Source organism: Sylvia atricapilla, chromosome 1 (assembly GCF_009819655.1).
Source record: "Sylvia atricapilla isolate bSylAtr1 chromosome 1, bSylAtr1.pri, whole genome shotgun sequence".
Lineage (NCBI taxonomy): Eukaryota > Metazoa > Chordata > Aves > Passeriformes > Sylviidae > Sylvia > Sylvia atricapilla.
The window spans coordinates 33,768,363-33,791,854 of NC_089140.1; the positions used below are offsets into that span (position 1 = coordinate 33,768,363).

General features: G+C 45.5%; 2 protein-coding genes across 3 annotated transcripts in view; both read right to left on the minus strand.

Moving 5' to 3' along the window:
• The window catches only part of LOC136361322 (uncharacterized), a 42,397-nt gene that overhangs the window by 6,679 nt on the left and 12,226 nt on the right, over nucleotides 1-23,492 (minus strand). The window contains exons 3-5 of the mRNA XM_066319152.1: nucleotides 22,782-22,886; nucleotides 8,486-8,669; nucleotides 4,787-4,868 (exon numbers count right to left, since the gene is read on the minus strand). Of these exons, the coding sequence (XP_066175249.1) occupies nucleotides 4,787-4,868; nucleotides 8,486-8,669; nucleotides 22,782-22,886 (371 nt within the window). The remainder of the gene's footprint in view (nucleotides 1-4,786; nucleotides 4,869-8,485; nucleotides 8,670-22,781; nucleotides 22,887-23,492) is intronic.
• HOXA4 (homeobox A4) lies at nucleotides 876-12,700 on the minus strand. 2 transcript variants are annotated; one of them, XR_010743620.1, is made up of 3 exons: nucleotides 12,048-12,698; nucleotides 11,052-11,443; nucleotides 876-885 (listed from the first exon to the last, which is right to left on the minus strand). XR_010743620.1 is itself a non-coding variant. In XM_066319180.1 (2 exons), exons 1-2 carry the CDS (start codon nucleotides 12,631-12,633, stop codon nucleotides 11,115-11,117), a joined length of 915 nt encoding a protein of 304 aa, XP_066175277.1. In that variant the 5' UTR covers nucleotides 12,634-12,700; the 3' UTR covers nucleotides 10,175-11,114. The 2 variants fall into 2 exon arrangements, 1 of the variants encoding a protein (XP_066175277.1); XM_066319180.1 differs by lacking the exon at nucleotides 876-885 and having other exon boundaries at nucleotides 10,175-11,443; nucleotides 12,048-12,700.

Below are 23,492 nucleotides of genomic sequence, written 5' to 3' on the forward strand. Positions count from 1 at the left end.
ATATGTTCTCCTAGAAGATACTTTCCACTCCTATCCTTTTTATTCTCTCTTTCCAGATCCCCTTTCAGAGAGGCAGAATAAACCCCCACATTTTCAAGGCTGATTTATTGTTAGAAGCCGTGCTTGGCTCTTGGTTCAGTTCCTTCTCACCGCGGAGAAATAAAGAGGAGCGCCTTGGCTCATTTGGGAAGGGGAAGCTTTGCCATAGAGCGGAGCACTCATGCAGCGCTCCGCGCACAATAAACAAAGTACCACTAAAGCATCATAAATAAAATGGCAGCACGATCGCACAGTCATCGATTTACGGAGCGGCAGCGGCCGAACAAACACCCATAAAACAACAACCGCCGCCGCACACTCGAGCACGACCCCGACCGAGGAGCATCACACACCCCCCACATCGTTTACTCCCACTTGCCCAAATACATAAATAAATAAACACGCAAACCCACAAATAAAATACTGGAATAAAATTAAGGGGGGAAATATTCAAACGCGACAATAAAAGAGGCTTCCTATCTCTGGCCGGCCATAAATAATGGTAAAATGGCAATCGAGGGGCTGTAGCGGAGGCAGCTGGCCATCAACAGCAGTGTGGGATCTCTATGGAGAAAAATAAATAAAGAGGCAAACTCTGCCTGCTCTGCTCGCTGCAAGGGTAGAGTTGAATATTTACCACAGCAAATTGAAACAAAGGGGAAAGCAGCCTGGCTCCGGGTGCACACACACCCGCACGCACACACACGCACTCACTCCAGCCTCTGCTACTGACCTTTGCCTCGAACAGCAATAACTCACCACATAAATGAACAATCAACGGAAATACCTTAAAATAAAATCCATCCTTTCTAACGAAGCATTTCGTCCTCTCGGCTCGACAATAACCTTTCCATAAGGAACGAAAGCTGTCAGCGAAATGGCCAGCTCTTGTGGGGACGGATGGGGGCAGGAGAGAAAAAAAAAAATAATAGAAAGCAGTGCTTGCTCTGAACAGAAACTGGAAAAGCGTAATCGCAGACGGAGCCAGACCGGGTCTCCACTCCAAATGCCACAATAATGCGCTGTATTATGTGCTCACGTGGTCATACGTCAACTTAAATCCTTTTATTTGAAATAGGGAATCATTGAAGGAACAGGGTTTCTTAGCGCGAGCCTTCGCTTTTTAAAGCCTTAACCCAATATGTTAAAGACGAGTTCTAAGGGAGGAGGGCGGGGGGGGAATCTAAGGGATGCAGATGACTATGGGGAGAGATTGGTCTGATTCTCTTTCCTCCCACACCAATATTTCTTTACACAAAACCCATTGGAAGGTAAGAAGAATTCTTATAACGCTGCACTTTGATACTTAGCCTAATTAAGCGGCGTTTACTCCCCAGGCCCGCCACTCTGCTCCACGTCGCATGTCCTCTGCAAGCCCCGAAGAAAGCCCAAATCTTAATGCTATTATTTCCAGCCCCCTTCTAAACGGGACGATTACCAACCTTCCCCCCACCCCCAGCTCCCTCTACCCTGCCATTGTACAGGGCTTGCTCAACTCCCACACGCTACATCAGGGCTCCTGTAGAAACTAAAAAGACCTATAATTACCTGACAAAGGCAAAAAAGAGTCTCTTCTAAGAGGCTAGTTGATTTTTGTCCTCGTAACACACTATGAAGAATACACCTTCCTTCACTGGCGTGCCTCTGAATTTTGCAAAATCTTTTGGGACCTTGCTGTTAAACCTGTGCTTACGCATTTCCTATACAGCTAGTTTGAGTGATGCACAAAATTATAGGTTTCTAACGTTGGAAAAAAAAAATTGGGGAGGGGGAGTTCTTTGCCTAAGAGGAAAAAAATTAAGAAAAAAAGAAAAAAAGCAAAGTTGTACGTGGCTCGTGAGCCAGGCAGCTTCGCCTGTGTGTGAACCCATCACATCTTCCCTGTAAGATTGTTTAACTTGTGCTATTGACACAATAAGCTAAACAAACAAAAGAAACCTTCCACATACACAACTTTTCTGGAAGGAGGCAAAGTAAATCAGATAGTTCACGCTTTTAACGCGCTCCTGGCTCAGTTCTGTGACTTTAGCATTGTGCATCATCATGTAGACACCCTTGCCTTAATCTTTCCACCATCTCCCACGAGTCCAAAGAAGCTAACTACATATCCCCTCTGACTGTTTTACCTACACTTCATTGAACAGAATGGAAGGAGTTTTCTTTCTAAAGACGACTTTTAGTGTTCTGGACCAGCCTTATCATACTCTCGCCTGGATTGTAAAAGTGGGCCACTGGAATGTAAACCCATTCGTAACAGTGTACAGTAGCGGCATAGCAGCGAAGTCAGCATGACGTTACAGCAGGAGAAAACTTCGCAGTTTTTCTTATGGAAGTGACTAAGCTAGTACCAGGGTATACACATGCTATCCCTCACTAGGAACTGGAATAAAACCTACAGACTTTTTAAAAAGAGAGGGTATTGGGCACACTCAACATGCCCGAGTCTGTAACTATCAGCATGCCTGGTAACTCCACAGTTCTCGTAGTTATTGTAAACCAAGGCCGATATTCGCTTGAGATTGGATTCACGGCTCTTTTAAATTTGGTGCGTTTACATCCCGTAGAAGAAACGCGCAGAGAAGTTCTTCTGCAACAATGAAACTGAAATTAATGGGGAATGGAGCAGATGCTGAAAAAAAGGAAAGCAAGTCTTTCTTGGGGCTGTTGTAAAAAGTTATCGACTGCTTTGCGTCAAAAGTAGAAAGATGGCTTTAGAAGTTACAGTCTTGAGCAAATAGAAACTACAAAAGCAATAAATCACAATCATAAGTCATCTGAAATGCCTTAACGCTAGCTGTGGCTATTGGCTTCAAAACCCTGTTTCTGTGAACATCTTTATTGGTATTAATGGTCAAGTTAATCCTAAAACTACTGTTTAACAATTAACTTGGTGTATATAGTGGGGAAACTAATTAATTCTTAAGAAAAGTAACTTCTTGACGTGTGAATACCTTTCACAGAGTGCGCTTTGGGAAGGCGGGAGGGGGAGTCTGCCTAACTTAGTGCTGTCTTGAATTGCAGCTGAAACTTATTCCCTTCCGCCGAATTTGGAGAAAGTTTTCTTTGCTCTAGTAGCGTGATTACGAGGTTTCAGATGCAAATTCAAATGATCTTGCAAGTCGCGGGCGCTAGACTTCCCTCGCCACCCCATTTATTGCTTTGTTCCTGTTCCTGGACACTCAACGTTGTGTTTTATTATCTTGATGATTTGGAGACCCGAAAGACTTTCTAGTTTCTAGTAGAAAAAAATGTGGAGTTTATCAGTAGGTGTGCTACTGACTTTCCTGTGCTTTATACACATGGCTTTGAGCTGAGTTTAAATTCCAGCCTCAGTAACAACAAACAGATCTGAGTTCATAACGTGCCTTCATTAAGGGAGACCCTTTGTGCCCGTTCTGGCATTAATGGCCACTCTTAGCGTTAATGCTATTTGAAGTTACCTTCAACATAACTAGATTTAGAATTTTTACTGTGCTTCAAGTTTACTTTTATGCCAGTTGGTAAGAGGTGTGCCTATCACTCCCATGTGGAGACGGAATGGGAATCACCCGTACGATGTAAGTACTTATTTCCTCGCTACCTCGAAAGATTTGCAATCTGCTGGGACGCAGAGCTGTTTACCTACATCCGTGAGTCTGATAAAGTTGGTCTTTGATCATTCCAAACCAGATAAAAAGAGCAGCGTTATCGACTGTGCCCTTGTGAGAGAAGTTCTGCTCAGAGTCAGCTGAGTCTGCCGGTGTTGGGTCACTTAAGGAATCCCAAATATCTCTGCCCGCAATGCTGTGGGTACATGCCACCGGAGGAAGGTTCCTTCGTACCGTGTTTTCGCTTTCAATTTCCGAACACAAGCGTGAATAGACATTTGCAGCGCCTTTTTGTAGTTAAGATTTAAGCAGCTCATTAAGCCAACACAAAGAGCCCTTGTAGTCCTGTAATTTATGGCCGCTTTTAAAAGGTAGTAAAATACACTAATTGTACATCAATATCCAAAAAGAAGCAGGTAAATCTAGCAGGAGTTTGAGCTAATTCTATGTAATCCTCCCCTCTCGACGGCCGGCATTAAAAAAAAAAAAAAAAAAAAATTGTCACTATGGAAAGCATTTCTTTTCTCCTGCCAGAGGACCAAGCACACTTCAAGCGGACTTCAGCAACTCCGAACCACCAGACACCGACCTCCACTCAGTGCAAAGCAGGCCAGGACGGACAAATACCCGAAATTTATTCGCGAACCATTCTGTTGTATGCACGCAGACAAAAATCAGGTTTTCTAACATCCCCACATGCACTTCTCGTTTGCAGGACTGGCTGCGGAACTCCTCGAGGAGGAGGCGAACAGACAAGCCGCGATAAGCGGCCATTCAATACCGAACTGGCTCCAACCCTCTCTCCCTCGCCTGGTGCCTTTGATTTCGGAAGGAGCTAAGAACGGACAAAGAAATTCTCTAACTCTCTCGCTCTTCAGATGACTTTGCATCCTTCCTGTCCCCAATGCCTTTATAAGGATGGCGATCACTCAGGTCCCGTACACTTCTTTGTCTGCCCAGACACGCGCATTCACCACCCACGGAAGATGAATAGGGCCAATCCAGGGGAAAAAAAAAAAAATCCCGGCTAGGTTAAATATTTATCGCAACAACAACAAAAATCTCATTCCAGCAGTCTTGTTCTTCATGCAGGTAGCAGGCAAATCGCATTCTTACAGCCGCCACGGGCGCAAAAGCAGCGGCCGCTGCCCGGCTCTTACCTCCTCCAGCTGCGCAGGGTTGGGCTGAGGCGCTCCCGGCTTCTCCCACCGCCCCGGCCGAGCGGCTTCGTTTCGGGGCTCCCTGTAAACAAGCAACAAACAGCGCCTTACCGGGGAGTGCAGGGGGAGGTATTTTGCTCCTTCATTGGCAATACATGGTTTGCCGGGTGCGCTGGGAGAGCCCGGAGAGGGGCGGGCGGGGATGGAGCGGGCTCGGGCTCCCGCGAGGAGCGTGGATTCCCACCCGGGTGAAGAGCACGGGGAGCGGAGAAATAAAAGCGTGCGGTTGTTTTGGTTGGGTTTTTTCCTTATTTTTTTTTTTTTTCCCCGTAGACAAGCTATGCCTTCTGTCTCCAAGTGTTTGGAAATATTGTCATTCCTAACTCTTGTTACATGAATGTCTGCTTTATTTTCCTCTGGGAAACCTTTGTTTAGGATCATTTAATCAAGAACAGACATTAAACACAAGTCGTGGTGTTCATCTCTGCTGAATAAAACTCGGAAAGGGTTCCAGTTTAAATGCGGGGCGTATTGTGGTTGGGCTTTTATTCAAACGGTTAGCCAGGGCCCAATCCTGCCACCACAAGCTCAGTAAGAGACTAACAATTGACCTCAGTGAAGCGGGATCGGGCCCAAATTCTTAAAAAAAAAAAAAAAAAAAAAAAAAGAAGAAAAAAAAGAAGGCAACGAAAAAACCGACATCACTGAAAGCCATTGAGGGAGGGGAAAAAACTGGGCTGCTTCTTTTCCCCTAAAATAAACAATACTGCTAGGTCCAAAAAGCCAATAGTCAGGTCATTTGCATGCCACTTACTGAATCACTTTTACATATGAATTTGTCAGATATAATAATGTACCCCCGTATTCAGCCTTGCTAATAAAACCCATCCAACGCATCTTACAATCGAGAGTAAATGTAAATGCTAATAATTAAATAACACCGTTCTTGCTGAAGGGTGTTATCTGAGCCCTGGAAATATTAAGTCTGTCTTGGGAGAACTTTTCGAGCAGATACTTTGCTTTGGTAATTTAGTAGTTCCATAATTACGCTAATAATTTTAAATTTGGTGTTGAACTCCAGTCTACATAAAATCATGCAATAATAGCCTACTAAACTGTTTATTGCTGTCTCATAAATTTGCGAGCGCTGACTGTTAAAATCTACTGGCAAACACAAAAGAAAATGGAAAGTTCGAACTGCAATCACAGAGCCCGGGCGCTGCTTCCTGGGGTTATTCTTAGCTCTACCTTTCCTTCCACTCGGCTCCAGCACAGGGGGAACCCCCTGGCATTTTAGGCTCAAAGTCGTACCTTACCCGTTTTGATCTCTAATCAATAATCATGTTACAAACAGCAATAATCATCGATCAAGCGTGTCGTGACTGGGTTGTCCCACTCGTGTTAAATATGGAGCGTGTATCTGAAAACGGTGCCAGCGACTCTCTGTTATTTATTTTGGAGCTATTAGGTCACGCTACCATATTTTACACTGCCACGGTCCTTTAAAGTATGCTGTTTCTTGAAAGAGTTACTAAGTAGCAATAAAGCGCTTTACAAAAACTATGATTTTTTTTTTTAATTTGTTGTTATCCCAAACTCTAATATTCATTGCGGCACTCTAGGTTCGTACATAAATCGTTCAGACTAATGAGTCATAGAGAAATTCGCCTATGACTTTTCCTTTGCACTGCTCACTGCCTTTCCATTGCTTTTTTGGCCATGTATTAAGAGACGGTGATTTATTAACGCCAGGAAAATTGAACAAAGCGGGTCCTCCTGCACTGTGGCACCCAGCCTTCCACAGTGTGAATTAGAACATTATCAAGTGTGTTTGCCTCCGTAACACTTAATCACCAAAAGCCATAATGTGACCACAAGGCAGCTAAAACAAAGATTTAACATTTCTAAATATTAAACTGGTTAAGCAAATGCTCAGCAGACAAAGCAGGCACAAACAATTAAAGTCATCAAGCTAGAAATACACACTACCTACTTACCAACACAGACCCTACTGCTTGCTTAAGAAGTTTAGAATCTTTCAAGATAAATCAGGTGGGGGATTTTTAAAAGAAAGAGGGGAAAAAAAAAAAAAAAGGAAAGAAAGAAAGAAAGGAAAACAAACTCCAGTAATAAGGAGTTGAGTTTCACTTCTGAGAGAATCACTCCTAGTGAGGACTGACGGCCAGAGATCCATTCCTGACTATCTGCATTAATTATTTAATGAGTCACGTGACCCTAAAGATTAAAATTTCAATATCTCCCCCAGAACAGACGCAACACCTTTATCTGCGAGCGCAGGGATGCTCGTACTTGGGTCCCCTAATCTCTGCTGCCTTTGACAGCTCCTCAGTTTCCAGGGAGAGCTCTGGGGCATTATTAACAAGGGTCTGTCCCGTTCTGCACAGCGAGCTGGGTCAGCTTTACCCCCACCCCGTCCCCCGCACTCCAAAGGCTCCGGTTGAACCCGGGCCGTCACTGGCCGCACGGGGAGGGGGCTCGGCGCCGCTGCCAGGGGGACGGGAGAGCGTCAGGGCGGCACGGGCCGTCCTCCATGGGTGAGTGCTGCCTGTCCGCGGGCCCGGGCGGAGCCAGCAGGGCTGCCCGGGGCCGGAGGGAGGCGGCCGCGGAGCTTCCCCTGCCCACGCGGGGACAGCCCCGACCCCAGCGGGACCCGCGTGGGCCGGGCTTGGGCGGGAGGGGACAGCCCTGGAGCGACACCCCGGGGTCCCACCCCGCGGCGGCCCGGCCGGGCCCTGGGGCCGCGGGCACGGCCGGAGGAGCCTCCGCCTCCTCGGGAGGTGACGTGCGGGGCCCGGCTCGGGCGGAGGTGCGGGAACGGCGGGAGAGCCCGGGCGGCCCGAACGCGGCCCCGACGGGAGGCGGGGGGGCGCCGGGGAGAGCTGCAGTTTCACTGCAAACCTGTCAGGATCTCCGCCTGTCTGAGGGCTCCCCCCACCCCTTCCTCGTTTACAAACACAGGACAAGAAGACCTGGGACTGCGAGCACCCTGGGGGGGGGGAAAAAAAAAAAAAATTAAATCCTAGCATTGCGTAATCCCCCGATGCAGGATGGCCCTGGTTATTAAATACCACAAGGCGCTTGTCACAGTTCAGCTCCTCCTGTAATGAAACACCAGGTATAGCAAGAGCTTGCAGGAGAAACGAGGAGGGGGATCTTGGAAGAGGAGTATTTTTCTTGGTGGGTGGAGGGAGGTGGGTGCCGGGGTTAACCGAGTGGCGTTCCCTGCTGACAGCAAATTGACTCTGAGGTGATTTGGTCTTTCTTTGAAATATTGACACACTTCCACTTCCAGCGTTTTGAGCTGTGCTCGCCTTTGTGGCCAGAGCAGATAAATCCGTGTGTGAGACACCGGGAGAGCAAGAGGGAGGGAGGGGGGAAGAGACATTTAGGTCCAAGTGCCGGATTAAAAAGAATACTGTCTTTAAAGGTCAAGGGTTTGAAGGGTCAGTCTGCTCCTCTAAAAAAAACAATTAATGGGATAGAAAATTTGTCCTCTCGGTGAACTCCTGGTTGCCTTAGCAAAGGGAGCACAATGCGAGAATTTGAACAGGACGATGTAATTTTTGAAGTTATTGTAAAGATGGGAGGTATTGGACGGGGAGCAGAGGGCTCCCAGCCCGGGAGCAGCATTCTGCTCCCAACACGGGCAGAAGGGGAAGAGAGGGAAGGAGAATTTACCTTAAACGACGATAATCTGCCATGGGGTATTTTGCAGTCCGCAGTTCAATCTCCAGCAAGAGAATATACATTTTTTTAGCAGACAGCGAAGATGCTGTGTCTTTACACATGACCACTTTTTTTTCCCCCAGGAAAATCCTTTGCGTCTTCACAGACTTTTCCAAGAGAATGCCTTTCAGAACCGCTGTTGAATTACAAAGAAGTATTTATTGTAGGAGGTGATTAATGATTCTCGCTAAAATTGCTATTTGCAGCGTGATTTCATTTCTCTTTACAATGGGAGCAAACCAGGTTTATACGCATAGGCTGCACACTAAAGAAATCCTGCACTGCCAGTTAATACGTTTCAGCTGGAATTTTGCTCAGTTGTTGCTAATTTTGGCTCTAAAAGCATTAAGGGATTCTCAAGCAGTAAACCAAATGAAGAGTTACACATTTATGGATAGTAGTTACCTCACATGCAGCTATATTTTTTCCCTTTTATAAGGAGACGTCTGGCGGCTCAGGATTTAGTAAACAGCAATGCGTGAGCAGAAGTGCGCTTTTCAGGCCTGTTCCTTGGTCAGGTATGGGGACAGCCGTGTTTGCTGGGGGTGTTTACAGCTGCCACCTCCCTGATGCTGAACGTGTTCGGCCAGTGGCACACTACATTTTTGTGCATCTCTGGGATGGCGCACATTCCATGGCTAGGCAGGGATGCTGGCACAACCCTTGGACCCTGGTGCTACCTCAACCTGGGATGATGATGCCCCTGGTCCTGGCGGCCTCACTTATGCGAAGACGAGCACTGGTTGCAAGAATCCATCTTGTATGTATTTGGGTGAGTAAATAAATAAGTACTGGCCTTCCCTGGAAGATCTACTAGCATTTGAGCGCCTTTCCAAGACTTTTCCTACCCAGCTCAGTGCTACAACACGTTGTGAAAGCCCCAAGCAGGGCTCCCCGTTAGCAGCTCTGCTTTGCCTGAACTCCTTAGCTGCCTGGAACCAGCAAGATGCACGGTCTGAGCTGGAACTAGTTGAATCCCATTTTGCCACAGTAGTTGTGACAATCATGGTCAAAAAATCCTCGTGAGTTGTATCCAAATTCATAAATTAGTGTGTCTACCAAGGCTTTCTCAACACATTTCAAAATAATCATACAACCAAAAAAAAAAAAAAAAAAAAAAAAAAAAAAAAAAAAAAAAAGGGGAATTACAAAGGAAATAGAAACAGAAAAGGCAGCTTTAAAAGAAGCTTTAGATTACCGTTCATGTATTCCCCCTAAACAGTGCTAGCCAGCTAAGAAATCATAATCAGGAGAAAATGAATGAATAAACCACGACTGGCTAAAGATTTAAAGTGTTATCACGGCATGGGAGCTTATTGGCTCCCAGAAGAAGCACAGTTTCTCTTGTCAGGCAGCTGAAAACAGTTGCACGGCCATCGGTGGAGTCAGATTCATTCTGTCTAAGTCAGCTAAAGAGAGCACCACTCACCTATACAATGAAGCAAGACCTTTCCTCGTCCTGCAAGGCAATTTTTCCCAGCCAGGCAAGTAGGAGCCAGGAGGTTTTCTGCCACATTTAAAATAACCATTACCTTATTGACAAGATGAATCCAAGTCAAAACAATGCATTAAACTGTTGTTTTCCATTCCTGATGCCAACACCAGCCAAGCACAAGGTGGATGAAACAGCACGTAGTGGACTTGTGTTTCAAGCGTTTAATTCTTTTGTACAGAATAATCTTTATTACTAGCATTTGGCACTATTATACATTACACCAAAAATCCACAAATTGTACATGGACCCAAAACTATTTAGACGGTGCCAAATATGAAGACAGCAACAGCCTTTATAGCAATATTTCTTTAAATAAATGCAATAGGGAATGTGGAGAAAAACTAATAGATCACAGCTACTGAGGGGGCTACACTTAAAACCAGTTAAGTCACCTTTGATACATAAAACATTTTCCTTTAGACAGAGAAAGGGGACTTTTTCGTAAGTCTTTAACCTCTTTGTGGACGTGTTCGTTCTCTCTCCCGTGTTGATCTGTGTGTGTATACGTGCGTGTGCATCATCACACACACAGGCACGCACAGAGAAATCCATGAACACACCACAAAACAGCGCTATTCAAGTCAATGCCTTACACAAGTGTCTCACGAGCTCTTTGCTTTGTTTTAAAAGTCTTTTATTTTTAATGTGTTCCCAAAAAGAAAAAAAAAAAAAAAAAAAAAAAAAGGGAAAATGAAAAAAAAAAAAAAAAGTGTCCGTATTAGGTACAGCGAATTCGTCCATGACAGCATCCAGCCCTCTCTTACACCGAGGGCAAGAGAGCGTTTCCATAAATAGAAAAAAATGATGGGCATGGAACCATTATCTATATACAATGTAGACAATCGTCCGGGTTTTGGTTTAAACATGTGCCCGTTCTTGGGCACGTCTCGTCTTCCTTTTCTGCTCCTGTTTTGTTTTACACAGTTTGGTCCAAAAGGCCAGCCTCCACCTCGAGGCAGCTTGAAAACCCCAATATATAGGTAAATATATATATTAAAAAACAATAACAACAACAACAACGACAACAAAAATGAAAGCCAACCAAACAAAAAAAAAGACCAAAAAGACTCAAACCAAAAACCGTATTTATAGCGCAGCTGCGTTGGGTGTAGCCCCATCGAGCGGATGGGGGTGGCCCTGTGTCTGTGCTTTGGACTGCTGGCTCAGTGTGGACTGGTTTGAGGAGCGCATCTTTGTGTTAGGCAGTTTATGGTCTTTCTTCCACTTCATGCGCCTGTTCTGGAACCAGATTTTGACCTGGCGCTCGGAGAGGCAGAGGGTGTGCGCGATCTCGATGCGTCGCCTTCTGGTCAGGTAGCGGTTGAAGTGAAACTCCTTCTCCAGCTCCAGGACCTGCTGTCTGGTGTAGGCAGTGCGAGACCTCTTGGGCTCCCCTCCGTTGTAATTGGGATTGACTGAAACGTGCACACACGGGCACACACATACACACGCGGAGGGGAAAGAAGGAGAGGGGAAGGGATGGAACATAATCATTATATAATAACTTGACACCGGGTTCACATAAGATACATAAACGGCAAGAAAAATTGTTTCCCAGCCTATCGACAGTGGGGACAATCGAGGAGCAATAAAAAATGGTGATGGGCATTTGGGTTAGAAGAAAAGCTTCAAAGACACATGGCCCAGAGCCACTGCAGGGCAATTAAATTTATGGGGGCTATAATTACTGCCCTAACAGTTTGGCGTCTCGTAAATCTTTTGATAAAGGACCCCGGATACAAAAGGTTTCTCACTTTTTTTTTTTTCCCTCTTTTTTTTTTTCCTTTTTTTCTTTCTTTTTTTTCTTTATTTTTTTTTTTTTTTCCTTTTCTTTTCTTTATTTTTTTTTTTTTTAATATTTTTTTTAAATTTTTTTTACTATTAGGAAACGCCGAGGGAGAAGGAGGGAAAAAAAAAAAGCCACACACGCAACGACCCATCCCGGTCCCGGGAGCACCCTCCCCCCCCTTCCCTCCTCTGCAGGCGCATCCCCACCTCCCCCTGGCAAGGGCAACTCACCCGTGCTCACATGGATCTTCTTCATCCAGGGATAGACCACCGGCTCTTTCCCCTTCAACCCGGGCAGGCTCTTGTCGGGCAGCAGCGGACAGGCGGGCCCGGTGCCGGCCCCGGCGGCGGGGGCTGCTTCGCAGCGGCGCTGCAGGGCATGGCCTGGGAGCAGGGGCTGGGGCGGGCCGGGGTGGCCCTTGGCGGGCGGCGGCGGAGAGGCGCCCGGGGGCGGCTGCTCGGGGCCCGGGGCGGCGCTGCCGGCGCTGCTGTAGCTGTAGGGCGCCTGGGGGTAGGAGGGTGCCTGCGCGGGGTAGAGCGCCTCGGGAGGCGGCCCCGGCGGCCCCGGCGGCGCCGCGGGAGCCTGGTAGCCCGGTTCCCGGCGCGGCCGCGGGAAGTACTCGGGCAGCGCCGGGCCCGGGTGCGCGGCGTGCAGGTGCGGCGGCGGCGGCGGCGGCGGCGGGGCGTGCGGGTGCGAGTGGTGCGGGTGGTAGCTGGCGGAGCTGCCGGCGCTGCCGCTGTGCTGCGTGTATTCCTCGCAGGGAGGGAATTTGGGCTCGATGTAGTTGGAGTTTATCAAAAACGAACTCATGGTCATTAATTTGTGAAGTGCAAAAATACTAATTTTTCTCGCGTTGTCGTTTTTCTGGGCTCGGCGAGGCCCCTCCCCTTCCCCCCCCCCCTGCCCTCCCTTCCCTCCCTCTCCCCCTCCCGCTGCTGTCAAGTGCTGCCGCTGCCAAAGTTTGGGCCTCCAGCCCTTCCCCCCCACCCCCCCCTTCCCCGCTGCACTCCCCTCCCTTCCTCTCTTCCCACCCCTGGAGCGCCTACAACACACACAAACACACACCCGCGCACACACACACCCGCACCCCCCGCCGCCCCGCCACCACCTGACCGCCAGCGCCAATTACCGCGCGGGGCCGCGGACCCCGGATCAGGAAATGGAAGAGGGACGAGCGGCCGCAGGGCAGCTCCGCGCCCGCGGACCCTCCGCGGGGACCGCGCCTCCCCCACGGGCGGCGGCTGCCTGGCCGGGGAGCGCCCCGCGTCCGCTCCTCGGCAGCATCCCCGGCTCCTCCCGCCCGCCGGCCCGGGCCGCGTCCGGCAGTCGCGGTGTCAAGCGAGATAGAACTAATCCGGCTTTGACAGTCTCCCACCCACCCGGCCCGCCCCGGCACTTTTTGTGTCTTCGTTCTCCCGTGGGAGAGTGTAGGAAGCGGGGCGAGGAAGCGGAGCGCAGCCCAGCTGCGTGATCCAGAGGGAGGCAGGCATTGCACAAGGCGTTGCACAATCCTTTTAAACAAGCCCGTCTCCAAACGCCGGGGCTGCGCGCAGGCAGAGGGCGGCAGCGGCTGTCGGGCACAGGCCACCGGCCGCCCACCGAGGCTCTGTCCCCAGCGCCCCGCCACCGCGGACCCGGGGCGGCCGCCGGCTCCAGGGACAGCCTTTCGCCCCTTTGAAGCTGGGCTAATTGGAGGAATAGGCGCAAAAGTTAGAACGAAGGTCGCGGGGAGGCCGAGGAGAGTCCTCGAGGGGCTTGCGGCGTGTGAGGCACAGAGCGAGCCTGAAAATAACGGGGAACAGAGGGGGAAGGGAGAGGGGAAGGCGGACACGACGGTACCAAACACTTCCTACGGGCGATTACAGGGCTCACTGTGAGCATCCCTCCCGGCGGAGGAGAGCTTTCTGAACTACGAATTTAAGTCCGTTGGGTTTAGTGTGCCTCGTCTCGGGTTTATTTCTTAATTTTCACTTCCATAAAAAAATCGCTAGCGCCTTCGCAGAAGTAGCTCGCAAACCCTGGTGTAGGAGGGATAGGGCACTCGGGCACGTCTGCGTTGCTAAAACTGAGACTATTAACGGTATTTGCAGCTCAGGGGGAAACGAGGCAACCGCCCTGACCTTAGGTAATTGAAATTTGATGGTTAAACTAATTACGCTCTTATTCTAAGGGGGAAAAAAAAAATACTTATTTGAACGTCAGCTAGTCTGCCACATTTGGAGTAGGCGCGAACTTTTTCAGATTATTTTTTTTCATCTGTACAGGAAAGAATATAAACACATAGAAATATTTACCACACCCTTAGAGAATATAATTGCTGACTGGCTAAATCTCATCTGCTAGTATGGGAGAATACTTCTAATATATCAAGCGTAAATATGATACAGTTTAGATCTTGCCCTCCTAAAGATATTACATTAACAGTTACCCTGGTTTAAATTCAGATTATTGTCTTTTGCAGTTTAATAGATAATGGATACATGCAATAAAATTCTATTTGAATATATATTCTATCTAACAAGACACACATCGTATCGATTTATATTTTATCCACAGACACATAGGCATTCACATTGCATGCGGCTTGTAATATGTTAGAACATTTCCAGCACTTGGGTATACTGGGGTACTTATCTAAACAATCACTCATTTCCTCCTACTATCGAATGTCTAATTTGTAAAGAGAGTTAAAACACATTTACTTACTCATTTCCAACAGCACATCTATGGAACTCTAACTGGCGTAATAGATAAGTTTCTCTATTTACTCTGCGTGGAGAGGAAATGCGGTTACACACACGCGGTTACACACAGAGACAGCCGCAACTGTTCAACAGCACACATTTGACAGAAAAGGGAAGGTTGTTTTATTTATATTCAAAACAACAACAACAAAACAACAGCAACCCATTTCCTAAATGAAAAAAAAAAAAAAAAAAAAAAAAAAAAAAAAAGCTTCCACGACTGTAAGAAATAAAAGACTGCCGAAGTCCACCATGATAGCATTTTCCCGGTGTAAAGAAATACATGCACACATAGAGACGCATACATACAAATACCTGCCGGCTAGCACCAGATGAATTGCACCGGGGTATCGTAAATATTTTCCTCGGCAGAAGTCCTGAGGCACTATGGCCGGAGCACTACAGCGGGCTGCCGTGTTCCCACGCCACAGTAAAACACAACGAGAAGTGTTGTCTCGGTTTGTAAGATCAGCGCTATATTGGGAGAGTTGACCGGGCTCTGCTTCGTATTATTTACTGTGATTAGATCTCAAAGTTTCACCGTGCCTCTTTCTACAGTAGGTCTCTGGCGCTTGGTTACAGAGAGAAGGACTCAATTTTGTATACGAATGTAAATCTGCAAGGTGACCTGAGCTGCTCAGCTCAAGTCTGGTTTTTTCATGTGGTTCTCTTAGTCTGTGAAGATGTGCTGAGGCAGGACCTCCAAAAGGCCTGTTCCGTGTCTTTCTGGTTTTGTTATCATAAACAAGAACCCAGCCAAGACCACCAAGTGTTATCTTGCACACGGCCATTTCGACATTTTACTGCAAGATTTATGGCTGTAATAAACAATCTCAAACCCTTTTCTTCCCCAGTACTTCCCTTTAACAAACTTGTACCATCACCCTAAGTTCTCAAAGAAAGAAAAGGATAGGATAAAATAGGCCAGCTCCCTTATTTTTCCAGAAGGACTAAAGGCTCGATTTCACTGGAGAAGGAGACTTCAATCAATTAATAAAGAAGCGAGAGTTTCCTGGCCGAGGCTGGCCGAGAATGGGATGGGGACAGCGCTGGAACTAAGTTGAGAGGGAGAGAGTAAATTTTCATGCACCAAGAAGAGGCAACTCAATACATACCGAAAGAGGGGAGAAAGGGGATCCCCCTTTTTCTTGTGAAACAGACAAGCATTCCTGTTACCCTCCACACACGCAGCTAAAACGTAATTACCACGAAAGATACAAGAATAATAACAACAGCAATAATAATAGTAGTAGTGTAGTAGTAGTAATGATAATAATAGTAATAATAATAATAGTAATAATAATAATAATAATAATAATTCAAGTCAACCTCTCGCCGTGCCGGGCATCCTCCACCGAGAGCGGTAGGAGGAGGAAGAATCGCACTAGCAGCCTGGCTTGACTTTGATTTGAACCATTTTGAATATATTTAGTCCCAGCTTTCCCCTCTTGAATGCGAGGCTGTCCCAAGTTTCAAAGTGACCGAAAAGTGACACCGTGTGCATTTTGTTTCTTATTAATCTTACACATTGACAGTCTTTGTTAAATAACAAGGCGTGCCCTTCACCAGGCGACATTTTCATATTTGTTAGACGCGGTGACCTGAAGTTCACCTCGGCCTTGGACTTAGTTTTTCTAAAAGGTCTATAACAGTGTCTTTTAGATAGCAGGGTGCTTTGCCCAGGTCACTACTTCTAAGGGAAAAATAAGAAAAAAATCGAGGGAAAATGTAAACGTTATGGAATGTATCGACTGTATTCCTTTCTTTGTTCCTGGGAATGATACACCCCCGAGGCTGCTCCTGCCTCCGCGGATGAGAACGTCCTTCCCGATGGGCGCTGCCGGGGCAATGTTGGCATTTTTGCCCCAAGTGCAGCATTTGGTAAAAGCGGTGGTTTCCCTGGCACTGGGGTATTCTTAACAATGGGATAGTTGGCGGGGCTTGCTCACTCTGTCCTGGTGCGCTTAAATAAACACACGTAAAATGTGATTTGTGCCTGGATTTTAAATGAATGGTCTTTTGAGCAGACCTTCCACGCCAGAGAGCAGCGTGCTGAATGCAGAGAGTGAAAGGACAGAGAGAGTTCGTCTCAAATTATTAACTACTCTGTTCTAGTCTGTTGCCTTTTTTTTCTTCTTCTTCTTTTCTCTTTTTTTTTTTTTTTTTTTTTTTAATTTTTTTTTTGGGGGGGGGGAACAATTTAAACAATAATTGAAAAGGGTCAATATTTATGTAAGTCGCGGTTTCAACTTCTTTGAAATTATCCTCATTGATATTTTTATTCTAAACCAGATTTAAAATATGGAATCCGGACCACTAATTGTTTTAGTGAGGAAGTAAATGGATTTCTGTCACCTACTCTTGAGTAAGCCGGTTATAGTAACAGCTTTCATTCTGGCTATATCAAAGACGCATTGTTATTCTTGGAAACAATCCGCCTGCTATTCTCTAACAAAATAGATATTTGGCTACGGTTTTTAGCTTGTTATCAGGCTTCGCTCCTACACCAAATAAATAGTCTGGATGTGAAAGGTTATATACTATCTCCAGAGCGGGCAGGCTCCCTAAACGTGCAGTGCCAGGGCTCGCTACAAGTGAGCAGCAGCAACAACTTGTGAACAGCGTCTACACGCCGAGCAAACACTTGCATTACACACTTTCCGGGCTTCAGCAGGTACTTTAGGCACAATCTCCGATAATCACTTTGGCTAATCTGATATCTAACCTCTCGCGTACTTGTTCCCAAGATACAGCGCTCGCCCGCCACGATCCAGCTGTGTCTCTGGCAAATAATTCACGCGTACCAGTTACACAGAGGCCGGTGTTGGCTGCTGCCTTGGGGGTGGAAAGGCAGCAATGCGTGGTTGGGGGTGAGGTGCGGTCTTTCTCGGATTTCCTTGTCGCACTGTCCCCTCCTCCACACCTTTCAGGTCTGATTATGGCTATTTGGGAATATCATTTCCCCTCTTCCACCGACCCCTCAGCCTTAAAATTTCAAGCCGAATCCCGTCTGCGATGATGTCCTCCAAAATGAAGTAGCTTGAGCAATATTGGCTAGTTTTCCCTGCAGACACGTCTAACCAAGGAGCTAAAGCTTTTACTCAGAGGCGGCACTGGGAACAAAAAATCCCAGCAATGTGGGAATCTCTCTGCGCTAAGAAATTCCACTAAACTTTTCTTGGAAGGGTGAAGAGGGGTGGGTGGCGAGAGGAAAAACAACGCGTCCTACTCCAAATTTCGCTGGGAACTGCCGCCTCGGGTAATTCCAGAGGGCTGTGAGAACCCTCCAAATCACGGAGAGGCGCAGGGCGCCAGCTTCTCCGTAATATTTTCCATGGGTATGGCCACACGGCTTCACCGCTCCGCGTTTTAAACGAGCTCCTTCGGACCAAACATATAGCCCGTATTATCTCCGGCATGTCCTGTTTAAGCACAGTTTAGCGGTCGCTACAGAAATGAGAGCAAAAACAAAGACACGGCTAGGATCGATTTACGTGTTAATAGCTCCGCTCCTATCTTATCTTCCTGCCATTTTGCAAGGTGAGAAGGCTTACCATTAAACCTCTTAGAGCAGGTTATTATATAATAAACAAGGGTGAGGCATTTTGCTACCTGACTTTTGCAGGAGGCAACATCCGTGGCTTCTGTGAGGGTAACACGCGTGTTTACCTGCCGCTGCTGAACCTGAGATATTCAGACACAAATGTGGCTGATAATTCAAGATGAAATACAACGTGTATTACTCTTGAAAAGAGGAATTTTCTATCCTTTCCTTGGTAATTGAGGTCATTCAGCCAGTAGGGTTCACCTGGAGTCCATACTGTGATACACACGTAACTCAAAGCTATTTTATCTTTTGTGCTGATAGTCAAGATCTCGGCTATAACATTGACATCAAACTCTGTCTGGGCGAATGACTAAGAGTGGTGCAAAACGTAAACTTTTGACCCTCAACTTTTTGACCTGCAGTTGTAACGCCCTTAACCACAAAGATATACAAAAGCTATGCAGCTTCTTTTAGGAGTAAGAGACTCGCACTGTTTGTTTCAATACTTCTGCTGCTTCCCCCAGATTTCTAAGGGCGCTTTTTTTTCCTTTTTCTTCTTCTTGCTGCTGAGAAATCGGATACGTTTGCATTTTGAATTTTTTTTTCTTTTCCTTAATCTCGCAGCTTTGTAAAATGCTGTTAGATCAGTTTGCACAGCCTTTCGGCAGCGTTGGAGGGAAGCCTGTTACTCAAAGGCGCTTTATGGTTACAATTGCAGGTGAAATGCTGGGTAAGTTCTGGGCGTGAGGTTGGAAGGAATGGAGCGACGAGCGTTGGGGGAAATGCTGCAGCTCTCTGCTGAAGGGTTTTAGTCATTTCTCCTTGATTTAAACATAAAGAAACAAGTCTAATTGTTTGCGAAGCCTTGTCTAGGCAAACGAGTTGACTGTGAACTTGGTCTAAAGCGAGCTCTGCTGGTGATTCCTAGGGTGTGCAGATTTATCTTTTCTGCATTTACTTAACCTGGCAGTGAACTGCACGGGCTGCCATTTATTATCCGGAGACAGACTTCACCTCAAGCAAGGACTGTTCCACAAAATTGCAATAATTACCCAATAACCTTCATAGCAAATATTATTATTGAAAAGACATTTTTTGGGGGGAGGGGATATAGAAAAGATTCCTTTTGCGTGTTATAAGGCAAAATCCATGCAAATTTTACACGCTCTCTGTGTCAGATTCGAAATTGTTTGTGCGCATAGCTACAGGAACATGTGACTGGGGTGGTCCATGAGTATTTGCCTTACAGAGAGACATTAGTGAAGATGCTTTAATTTGAAAGGGATAATATTTTCAAAGATTACCAGACGACTGTGGGAACTGTGGTTTTCCGCTCTAGCTAGTAATCCTAGCCTCAAATCGGGGACATTTTGAGGGCAGAGACAGAAAGGACTGAGAAAGCCAACGACATCTTAACTTGGTCACGAGATTTACTTGTGTCTGCGTTAAATGCGTTAAATCGGTATTTGCGGGGAGGGAAAAGGCACTGCTCCCGTATTCAGGGTTTGAAATCGAAACCTCCTGATCCCCCCCGTCATGATCAGTTCCATTCAATTTCCCGTGAAGCAAATTGCAAACTCCTCTATTGTCACCCTTCCACAGATACACACTTATTAAATGTAAGGAAATGGCAGAATAATAATCTCGCTGTAATGTTCTGAAATTAGGGTGTTTGCATGGTTTAGACAAGGCTGCAGAGCTGTAATTTACGGATGACTTTCCATTGGATTGTTGTACTTCTGGTTTAGAGAAAGTTATGTCTTGCAAAGTCACCAGTTCCGCACATTAGGAGAGCTGCCTAGTCTTTAATTGGTTTTACACTTAGACATCAGACACTACGCGCAAGTACTTCTTTCAAAAGATTAGGTAAACTGTGCTTCAAATCGCAGAACACAACTTGCCATTCCAAAAATAGAAAAAACTCGCACTTATTAATCCCCCAAACTCATCAGAAAAATAACGTGTGCAGATAAAACCTCTCTCCTGATTCCCAGAAATGATTTCCCATGACATTTTCCCTCGGAAAACAATTCGGACCTGGGACTATTTCCACAGAGTTCGGCAGTCTGATCTCGTTTGAATTTCAAATTTCAAAGCGTATTAGGAAATCTTAATGCATTTCTGGGTTTGAATGGTTTCAACTGTGATGCTAAGGACAAGGCAGGGCCAGAAACCTGGTGAAGTTGTCATTTCTAGCTAACTTTCTTTTGTTGCTAGTGTTTCTTGAAGTACAGGCGGGTTTATGGGCTTCTGGACTTAGGGATATTTTTCTTTTCCGTAGTTCTTGAACCTCTGTACATTGTTTTGTGTGGGATATGGTCCAGAAGCCACATTCAAAAATGTGGAAAATACATAGTAGCAAATCTTTTCACTCTAGGCAATGAAAAATTACAATCCAGGATGATAACCAGGATCCTAAAATATTAGTCGAACGGGAGTCCGTGCGTGCTTGTATATTAGCCAGATAATTCAAATAGCGCAGTATTGTTGAATACTGAGTAATCATGAGCTGTTTGTGTCTCGTATAATTCCCGTTAACAAGCAAAGGGTTTTCCTTGGAAAAGTACCCACGCATAAATGAAGACCAAACTTTTAAGGGTTTTTCGTGCCTTGCCTCAAACTATAAAATTTTATGGCATATAGTATGATATACTACACGCCTATCATATACAACTTTCTGATATTCCTATTGACGAAAATGTGTCAACTAGAGTACTATAAAATCTCCAGCTGTTTATAAGGAAATGATTTTCAAATGTGCATTTGGATATGCTCTTTTAAAGCCTTTCTCCCTTTTTTAATATGAAATATATGCAGATGTGTTTGTTTAGTGCTGATAGGAATGATCGACAGACACAAAGGCATCAGACTCTATTTGTTTCGCACAAGGGTTGACTTAAAATATTAAATGTTTTTAAAACTGAGCTCTTTGCAATGAACATACCCTAGATACTACCATTTCTTTAAAGTTAAAGACAAATAAATGAAAAATAGGAATCAGTCAGCAATATGTAGACCTTGCAGAGGTACACAACCTTCCCCTCCTAAAACCCTGTGCCTTTCTCCCATTTTTGCTCACAGTAGCCAAACCAGCCTATACCACAACATTCAAATGGCATAGCACTAGCTAGAAATAAAACAAAGCCCATCTCTCACATCAAACCACTCCATTCTTTTGCAAACCCGACTTTATGACACGTAAAGGAAAACAATGCAATCTGCTGAATCAATGTTACTCCAAACCTGTGCAGAGAAAGAGATATCCACAGCTGGTTTGGAGAGATAGATAGATAGATAGATAGATAGATAGATAGATAGATAGATAGATAGCAGGCAATTCTCAAAATTCTACCCTAACCTCTGACTAGTCTGTTTATACCCCCCGAGATCACTCGCCAAAGTAACAGCTCTGAGGATAAGGATCAGGCCTTAATGTTGCTCAGAGAAAGATAGAGTTCCTTTCACCCTTTCATTCAAGTCCTGGAAATTCAAAGACCGAAGTTAAATCCGGCCATAAAGTTTATTGCTGAGTAATCACACTCTAGTGAGAACAGTCCACTTAAATAAAAAGAATGTTGAAGTAAACACGCAGCTGGGGCCTACCCCACAATGGCAGCCAGCAATATAAGGCAGAAAGGGAGAGAGCAGAGCTAGGGGGATATTTACAATCTTCAATAAACCAAGCCCGTATTTCATAATTTGCAGCACTCTAATGACCTGTAGTCTCTTGTATTAATGCTACAAGTTACAGTCAATTGGTTCGCTTAAAAAAAAAAAAAAAAAAAAAAAAAGGAAGTCATAGGAACATATATATGTGTACACACGTACACACCCTTTGTGTACATGAATACACCGATATGAGACACATACATGCATCTGCACGGCTTTACACAGATGTACAAACTGATTTGTACATGCAGGCACACATGCAAATAATTTAAATATATTTATATTTGTGCAATTACGTATAGAATCAGGAAAAAGTTATGGCAGCGTTATAAATGCGCATCCCCAAAAGACACCACACACTCGCAGATGTACATTACACAGAGCTAAAGCTTTCCACACAACCCAAGGCAGAAAATACCTATCTAAGCACTCCAGTACAGTCTGTGCCATTTTAATGCTGGATCTGATGTGCAACATATTTCAACAATCCAAAGATTATTACCATATCATCACGCCTCCAACTCTATCATGCCCACATAAGATACTGCCCAGATAATATCAAGCCCAATCTATTTTGTTTCCCCCTTTTTTTAATCGCCTGCAGTAACTACTCTTTGCTAAACAAAACCTCTCCAAACTTGGAGAGTCTATTGGAGCAAAGGAAGTAATTATCTTCTGCGGTAGTCAAAGTGATTAAAGCTAGGCCCCAAAATCCATCTCTGCCAAAGTCGCTTATTGTGGTTTACTTTGATTTGATCGTTAAAATAGAGAGCTAGCTGCTGCGAGTGAAGGGATGGGGGGGAGGTATTTGCATCGCAACCTGGATCATTAGTGCTTGATCCTGCCTCTCGGGCTCGGTGGGACCGTCCTGAAAACCTCCAGGCGGAGAGGAAGGGAAAGAGAAAGAGAAAGAAAGAGAGAGGCGAGAGGCAGCGAGAGCGAGCACGAGCCTCGGCTTCCCCACTGTACAAATAAACTTTAAGGAACTTGTGCACAAAACTTACCTTTGACTTGCAAGGAGCCATTTTTCACATAGTACTGAGAACTTGTGGTTTGGATACTTCTGTCCCTAAACCTGACAATTTGAATGGCCAGGAGGCACACGTAGCCTGCAAAAGAGTCAAATGAAGTCCAGCGTCAGTGAGATTATATGTTATGTGGTATATAATGTTGGATGTCAACTCCCCAAAACCATAAAACTTACTTTAATGGCACCACGTGACTTTTTATAGCCAGTGAGCCTATCTGTCTGTGCTATGGATGATTTTACGATCTAATTCATAGACAAAACCCTATTCATTTGGCACCCAAATGTCATATAGCCGGAACTGGGGCTTATAAAGTTTACTGTTTTATAACTTTTAAGGGAAGGCATCAATGTAACCAGTCAGTAAATGTGCAAATCTTTAGTTGCTCTTAGAAGCTCAGAAGAGTTAACCATTCAAGCTCTGATGGGGTAAGTAGCATTACGTTTATAGCAAACTAATTGTGGCGAAGAAAACCAAAAATCTTTAGAGGGTGAAGAGTGGGAAAATGTGGCTAGAGAGGGTTACTAATAGACGCATAGGGCTTGGACAAGTTGTCCTAAAATATACTTAATGAAACCACAGGAGAAAATCTAGAGCGATGCAAACACACCCTGGAGTTCGCAGCGTTTTTTAACAAAGCACATGTTTTGGAATTTTATTTTTTTTTTTTTTTTTTTTTTGTGTGTG